At 50.2% G+C, this 8,485-nt stretch overlaps 1 protein-coding gene across 1 annotated transcript; it reads right to left on the reverse strand.

The window, feature by feature from the left end:
- Window positions 1-1,475: 1,475 nt before the first annotated feature.
- LOC123509870 lies at window positions 1,476-1,931 on the reverse strand. Its single transcript, XM_045264456.1, has one exon. It carries the CDS (start codon window positions 1,929-1,931, stop codon window positions 1,476-1,478), a length of 456 nt encoding a protein of 151 aa, XP_045120391.1.
- Window positions 1,932-8,485: the final 6,554 nt, after the last annotated feature.

Genomic DNA, 8,485 nt, shown 5'->3' on the forward strand with positions numbered 1-8,485 from the left:
GTCCACGAGCTGCTGGAGGACAGCACCAGTCCCATTGCCAGAGGCGTCAGTTGCGATGCTCACCTCTGCGTCGGGGACAGGGAAGGACAGCAAAGTTGCGTCGCTGAGGGCCTTCTTGGCAGCGAGGAAGGCAGCGTCAGTGTCCGGTGTCCAGGTGAGCGTGACCGACTGACCACGCTTGCACGGCTTGATCATGGCGTGTAGAGGCTGCAGCAGGAGAGAGCAGTGTGGAATGAAGCGGTTGTAGTAGTTCACCATGCCCAAGAACTCTTTGAGCTGGCGCTGGGTAGATGGCTTCGGGAACTGCTGGATGGCTTCACATTTAGTGGCAAGTGGAGTGATGCCTGCTGGAGTGACGGTATGACCAAGGAAGGTGAGCGAGGCCACGCCGAACTCTGACTTGTCGGCGTTGATCTGGACACCGTAGTCCTGGAGGCGGCGGAAGACTTGTTCGAGGTGCTGTCTGTGCGAGGCTTCGTCGGGGCTCGCGATGAGAAGATCGTCGATGTAGGCGAAACAGAAGGGAAGACCGCGGAGGACCTCGTCGATGAACCTCTGGAACGTCTGTGCCGCATTCCTGAGGCCAAAGGGCATCCTAACGTATTCGAACAGACCGAAGGGAGTGATGATGGCAGTCTTCGGTATGTCGTCAGGATGAACAGGAATCTGGTGGAAGGCCTTGATGAGGTCGATGCGGGAGAAGATGGTGGAACCAGAGAGTTGCGACGAGAACTCCTGCAAGTTAGGCACAGGATAACGGTCTTCCTTGGTGCAAGAGTTGAGAGCTCTGTAGTCTCCGCAGGGTCGGATGTCGCCGTTTTTCTTCGGGACGACGTGAAGAGCTGATGACCAGTTGCTGCTGCTGGGCCGCACAATACCTTGCCGCATCAGAGACTCGAACTCGGCCTTGGCCTGGCGGTAGCGTTCGGGAGCAAGACGGCGGGCCTTGGCGTGTACAGGCGGTCCTGAAGTCTCTATGTGATGCTGCACATGGTGTTTAGCGGGCACGCTGGCTGAGTAGGGTTGAGTCAGCGTGGGGAAGGACTTGAGTAAAACAGCGAACTGGTGGTCCCCTTTGATGACAGAGAGGAGAGTGCTGTCTCCTGGTGCTGGTCGAGCAAAGGAGGAGACAGAGGTCAGAGGGTCGACTAACCTGCGGCCTTTAACGTCGACCAGCAGGTTGAAGTGCTTGAGGAAGTCTGCTCCGAGAATTGCCTGGCTGACATCCCCGACGTAGAAGGTCCATTCGAAGCGACGTCGGAGGTAGAGATTCACTTGCATGGTGCGCCGTGAGTAGACGGGAATCTTGGTCCCATTGGCGGCGTAGAGATGCAAGAGAGGCGGCAAGGTGCGTAGACTGGCGGGCGCGGGGATAATACTGACATCGGCGCCGGTGTCTATGAGAAACCTTGTGTTGGAGCGGCAGTCTCGTAGGTGGAGCAGCGCTGAGAAACACTGGCGGGCAATTGGCTGCATCACTGCTCGCCGTTGGTGTTTGACGTGTTGTAGGTGCATGGGGAAACGCACTTGTTGGCCTTGGCACCAAACTTGTTGTGGTACCAACACAGACCTGGGCTCCTAGAACGGTAGCGGCGCTGGAGGCGGCGAGGAGTGGAGGAACGTGAGCGACGGCCATCATGCAGTTGCTTCTTCAAGTAGTTAACCTCGGTGGTAAGCTGAGAGATGAGCTTGGTAAGGTGAGACAACTGGGTGTCATTCTGTGTGGTAGTGACAGAAGACACAGGAGAAGCAGGTGTTGCAGGAAGAATCGCCAGGAAGTCGTCTGCCAACTTAGCGATGGCGTCAGGTTTCAAAGTGTCCTTGACGCTGAAGAGGCTACGCTGGATGGCAGGAGGAAGGCGCTGGTAGAACAGTTGCTTGAAGAGATCAGCGTCGAAGGCTTGGTACTTGTCACCAAGCAGTTGCTTCATGCGACTCAGCAACTGTGACGGCTTCTCATCACCTAATTCCTCACTAGAGAGGAGCTCACGGAGACGGTGGCGACGGAAGATTGTAGACTCGTTAGTAGGGCAGTCTTCAAATCTTCATAGGGAGTGTCAGAGGAGGCAGCAGTGGAGATGACGACAGAGATAAGTGTAAGCACGTCGGATGGCAAGAAGCTAACAGCATGGTTGAATTTGGTGAGGCTGTTAGTGATCTTGGATGCCTTGAAGCTGCACTCCAAGAGACAGAACCACAAGGATGGGTCCTGCGAGTAGAAGGGAGGTGCCTTAAAAGACACCGCCGTCGCAGCAAGGTCTTCCTGAGACATGGCTGGTGGTGGTGATGGGCACTAGGCTCTGGCGTGAAGATCCTATGGGTCACAGCAGGTCTTAGGGAGCTGCTGTTGTACACAATAGTGTCACTGTCACTGGCGTGTGTCACTGGAGTGTGTCACTAGTGTGTGTCACTGGCGTGTGTCACTGGAGTGTGTCACTGGTGTGTGTTACTGGAGTGTGTCACTAGTGTGTGTCACTGGCGTGTGTCTGCACAGGGGGATGGGGATTCACGCCGTATCCACGTGGCGGGTCGAGAAAAGGGTAACACTCAAGCCGTAATCCAGGTGGCGGGTAAGCACAGTAACACGCCGTAATCCAGGTGGCGGGTAAGCACAATATCACGCCGTAATCCAGGTGGCGGGTAAGCACAATATCACGCCGTAATCCAGGTGGCGGGTGCAAAGGTGAAAATTGGAAGGTGGGCGGGACAGAGGGACGCAGAAGGTGTCGCTGTGGCACAGAAGGTGCTGTAGGAGGCACAGAAGGTGCTGTAGGAGGCACAGAAGGTGCTGTAGGAGGCGCAGAAGGGTGGGCGCAGAAGGCGCTGAAGGGTGGGCGCAGAAGGCGCAGCAGGGAAGGGGGAAGGAGCACAAAGGTGCTAGGAGGGGGGGTATAGTTAACCCTTACTATGCCTAAGGCATAATATTTCTCCCGGCCTAACCGTCAACTCCACGAACACCACATATGGAGGTGGAGCTTTTTCGGGTAGGAGCCCTCCAACGGATACCCCAGGCGGAGCTGGCGCAGGTCTTTGGGCTAGGAGACAGTGGCTCTTATACAGCCACGGTTCCTTCCTCTTAGCTAGCTCATGGAGTCACCATTTGTTGGTTTTGAAAGAGTACCAACTATTGGAGCTAATGCTAATTGAGGAAACTGAATTAAAAGCATTCAGTGGACGGTTACTTTTATTACAAAAATATTTGGGTACACATATAAATAATATTTACAATAATAATTTTAATAAGTTTGTATGCGATTGTGTATGTATGAATGTATGTATGAATGAGTGAATGTATGTGAATGTGTAGTGTTTTGTGTTGCATATTATACAAATATAAATAAAATGAATAATATAATAATAAGAGAGTAAGACAAATATATTATAAAAAAAAAGTAAATAATAAATTAGTATGCCATGAAATGTGAGACAGGAAATGTATGGTGATAACAGAAAATGCAATGATTGTAGGGCAGACTTAAGTAAACGGCCGCTACAAGGGGACCTGGAGATAATCGTAAAGCCCGAGAGGTTAGGTTAATTTAACAAAAAAAAAGTAATGAAATACATCAGAATAATTACACATTACAAATTTAACAAATATTTTCGTAACGGTGATTGGCATGAGCAAAGAGCAAAAGATTGGAAGATTTTTTTGTTGTTGTTGGCTTGAGCAGGCACACCCTGCCGTAGAACACCCCTTGCTTCTGCTGCATCGTCACCAGCTCGCCCAGGGCGAATTGTGTGTCCCATTGGTTTTACATAATCTGAGGCAAAGATCAAATTCTCATTAACCACCTGCAATAATATTAAGAAAATATGACTTTATAGTACAGCTTATAAAATACATGCCTTATGTCAAGTGCACGCCATGCTGTTCTGCTGTGTCCATTTTCCTCACTTACTCTTTGGACTTTTGTACAGTACTCTGTATCTCCATACCTAGAGTTGTGGTAAGACACACTTTTGGAATGACTACTTCAAATTACTGAGAGATATATATTAAAAGAAAAAAGGACAAAGTAGACTTATCTGGAAAAGTTATGATGTGTCATTGGTAAGCAGCATGTGATTGTGATGGCTGTGGAGCTGTAGATGGGTGCCTGTCATCTGGACTCTGGGAGCTGGAAGAACGACATACAAATGAGGGGTAATACATCGTCTAGTAATGTAGCTACCACACAAATACAAGACATTTAATTAATTAGCCTATTGAGTGACTGTGATGAAAATATAGAAGAAAAGCATGGCACACATTATAAAAGTATCAACAGCCAGTTAGAAGCAGATCCTGTTAACCTAAATCCATCTGCTGCAATATTTTAATGTATTAAGGGTTATCTTCAAGTTATTAGCACTGCAATAATCACTACATCTAACCTAACTACCATAGATATTGTTCAAACTCCTGTTTGTAATCCAGTGTTTAGCACTCGCAACTTTATCAGCTGTGGCACTGCTATTTTGCTTTGTCAACTACATTAGGTATTGATAAAGTTTACAACAGCAACATTAATTTATCATATGTAAAAAAGAGTAAGCTTTCGTTTTGTAATTGAATGGATTTTAACCACTGCCAGTACAAAACAATTTATCCCTGTAAATTAATCTAAGTCAAATTGCTTTCAAATGCTAATATGCTGTTTGTTGGTGTAAAACTAGGCTATTAAAGTACATTCTTTGACTATTTAACTTCCAAAATGGAGCACATTCTGTCCCTCTTTCCTTTCGTGGAGAACTCCATCTTTGGAGATTTCAACGTTGACCACAAACTTAGGTCTTCCTCTACCTTCATTGACCATCCTGATGAACTTTGCTATCCTCCATGACCTACAGCAACTGGTGCAACACCCTACTCGTATTCCTGACCGTCTTGGAGATACGCCCAGCATTCTTGATTTTTTCCTTGCCTCAAATCCTTCTGCTTAACCAACCAACTCCGTTTGGCTCTTCCGATCAGAACCGGTTTTTCTTACGGGCAATGTGGGCGACCGCCTAGGGCGCAACTATTTGTGGGAGCACGAGCGCCCTTAATAGAAAAATAAGTGCGCAGGAATAAAAAAAAAAAACGGTTTTCTAGGCTAATATTGTGAATTGGTTAGGGTGATCTTAACTAATACAATGGTCAGATCGAAATATTTTATTTTTTAACAACCGTAAGTTTTACATTTTATATTTTTGGAATTAGATGAATAATATGATGATATGGAAAAGTGTTTATGTATCATGTGTGTACATGTGAATCGTCAGTGTGGAAAGAAGTGAAATATAAGGAAGCGCATGTGTATAGCGTGTATGAGTGAATATGGTAATTGTAATATATAGAGGAATAGTATTTAAAAGAAAGAAAACGAATTGCAATAGTCTGTCTTAGAAGTGTCGCGAGAACGTATGTCACATACAACAGAACATGGAGTGAAGATGATATGGATGACTGAGATGATCACTACAGTACCCCTCCCCCAAGTGACGAGGTAACGGGAAACGAATTCGTCGTGTGCTGGCCTTAGACTCGTGGGTAGTGGTGGCGGCGAGGACAGCTGTGGTGTTAGGGTCCAGGAGATAGGCAGGTTTGACCCTGTCTATGGAGACAGCGTCCGTGGAGCCGTTCTTGTCCACGGTGATGGTTTTCCGTGTGCGGCGCAGGAAATGGGTGGGGCCTTGGTATGGCTGCATGAGGGGGAAGGGACGGCATCCACACGGATGAACACGTGTGAGCAGTCGGCGAGGTCCTGGCTCACGAAGGTTTTCCCCGGCGAAGAGTGAGGTGGCACTGGCTGGAGGTGGGTCATGGCACATTTTCAAGCGGGAAGCGAAGTCTTGGGCGCTGCCTGGAGGAGAGGCAGGAGTGGGCGCCATTATTTCGCCTGGAAGTCGAAGATTAGTGCCATACACCAACTCAGCTGACGAGTGCTGGAGGTCTTCCTTCAGGGAGGACCTGATGCCGAGGAGAACGAAAGGAAGAGCCAGGGATCAGTGCTCACGGTGTGCAGAGGCCATGAGGGAGGACTTCAGCTGGCGGTGGAAACGCTACACGATGCCATTGCTCTGGGCGTGGTAACGGCGTATACCGAAGAGAGACATGACCTTGCTCCACACCTTAGCTTCAAACTGACCGCCGCGGTCAGAGGTGAGGCTGAGCGGAACACCGAATCTTGAGACCCAAGTATTTATGAAGGCTTGAGCAACAGTGTCTGTGGTAATATCAGCCAGAGGCGCGGCCTCAGCCCAGCGTGTGAAGCAATCCACGCAGGTGAGGATGTAACGATGGCCAGCTGAGGGAGGTAGAGGACCAACGAAGTCGATGTGCAGGTGGTCAAATCTGCCAGTGGGTTGCGGGAAGGTGCCAGGCGGCGAGTGAGTGTGGCGGATGACCTTGGAAGCTTGACAGTGCGTGCAGGTGCGGGCCCAGAGATGGATGTCCTTGTTCATACCTTCCCAGATAAAGTGAAAAGTCACGAAGTGTTGTGAGACGTGGATGCCAGGGTGGGAGAGGTCGTGGAGCTGACGGAAGGCCACGTAGCGGTGTCGCTAGGGCAGGTAAGGACGAATGGTGTCCGTGGAGACGTCAGCGTAGACGGCGATCTTGGTGCCTGGGAGAATGACTTGCATCATTTGGAGCGCCGGGTTGTGCAGGAGTCTGTCCAGTTCGGTGTCGCCAGACTTGTCGCTAGCAATGGCGGCGTAGTCGAAGGAAGATGAGGACACGGCAAGAGAGTGCGTCTGTGGGGGCGTTATCTGCACCTTTGACGTAGCTTATGTCGGTCGTGTACTGGGCGACATAATCCAGGTGGCGGAGTTGGCGTGGGGAGCAGGAAACCTTGTTCTTCAGGAACGCAGTGGTGAGAGGCTTGTGGTTGGTGTACACGTGGAAGCGACGGCCCCCGAGGAAGTACTGGAACCGCTTGATAGCCTTGAAGATGGCGAGAAGTTCGCGGTCGTAGGCACTGTAGTTAGATTCTGCCTTGTTGAGCTTCTCTGAGGAGAGTGCGATGGGCTTCCATGTACCGTTCACGAGCTGTTGGAGGACTGCGCCTGAGCTGGTAGTGCTCGCGTCGCAGGCGAGGGAGACTTCTGCATCCGGAGCAGGGAATGACAGCGTAGCTGCGTCGGCGAGGTCCTGTTTGGCTGCGAGGAACCTAGCGGTGGTGTAAGTAGTCCAAGTGAGGGAGACAGACTGGCCATGTTTGTAGGGTTTGATCATGGCGTGGAGAGCCTGAAGCAGGAGCGAGCAGTGTGGGATGAAGCGGTGGTAATAGTTAACCATGCCCAGGAACTGCTTAAGCTGGCGCTGGTTAGTCGGCTTCAGGAACTGCTGGATAGCGTCACACTTCGAGGAGAGTGGAGTGATGCCTGCTGAGGAGACGGTGTGGCCGAGAAAGGTGAGTTAAGAGACATTAAACTCAGACTTGTCTGCGTTGATCTGGATGCTGTAGTCTCGCAAGCGTGTGAAAACATGCTGGAGATGCCGGTGGTGTGAAGTTGTGTCTGGGCTCGCGATGAGTAAGTTGTCTATGTAGGCGAAACAGAAGGACAAGCCACGGAGTACTTCATCGATGAAACGCTGAAAATATCTGGGCTGAGTTGCGTAACTCAAACGGCATTCTGACGTATTCAAACAGACCAAAGGACGCGAGGAGGGCTGTCAGGGTGAACAGGAATCTAGTGGAAGGCCTTGATGAGGTCGATGCGGGAGAAGACGGAAAAACCAGCGAGCTGTGAGGAGAACTCTTGAATGTGGGGTACTGGGTATCTGTCTTCCTTGGTGCGTGAGTTGAGAGCACAGTAGTCTCCGCAAGGCCTGATGTCACCATTCTTCTTCTCTACGATGTGGAGAGCAAATGACCAGTTGCTTCTGCTGGGCCGTATGATACCTTGGCGCACCAGAGACTCGAACTCGGCCTTGGCTTGACGGTAGCGTTCAGGAGCTAAACGACGGGCCTTGGCGTGAACTAGAGGTCCTGAAGTCTCGATGTGATGCGTGACGTGGTGCTTGATAGGTAATTCCGCTGTGTAGAGCTGCGTCAGCGTAGGGAATGACCTAAGAAGCGTAGCAAACTGGTGATCCTTCTGGATGACGGTGAAATGTGTGCTATCACCTGATGCTGGTTGAGCAAAAGATATGGAGGTGAGGGGATCGATGAGCCTCCGTCCTTTGATATCCACGAGAAGGTTATAGTGTACGAGCAAGTCCGCACCGATGATGGCTTGAGAAACTTCCCCAACATAAAAAGTCTGGTCAAAAGAGCGGCGGAGACCGAGGTTGACTTGCACTTTGAGTCGCGAGTAGACGGGAATCTTGGTTCCGTTGGCGGCGTAGAGGTGCAGGATAGGAGGAAGGTCTCGTTGAAGCGCCTTGTCGGGTAGAATGTTGATATCTGCTCCAGTCACGTATGTGGAGCAGCGTTGATGGTTGTTGGCGGGCAGAGTGCTGCATCTCTGCTCGCCTTTGGAGTTTGACGTCTTGTTGAAGGGAGCAGTGGACTTG

Source organism: Portunus trituberculatus, chromosome 27 (genome assembly GCF_017591435.1).
Source record: "Portunus trituberculatus isolate SZX2019 chromosome 27, ASM1759143v1, whole genome shotgun sequence".
Taxonomy (NCBI): Eukaryota; Metazoa; Arthropoda; class Malacostraca; order Decapoda; family Portunidae; genus Portunus; species Portunus trituberculatus.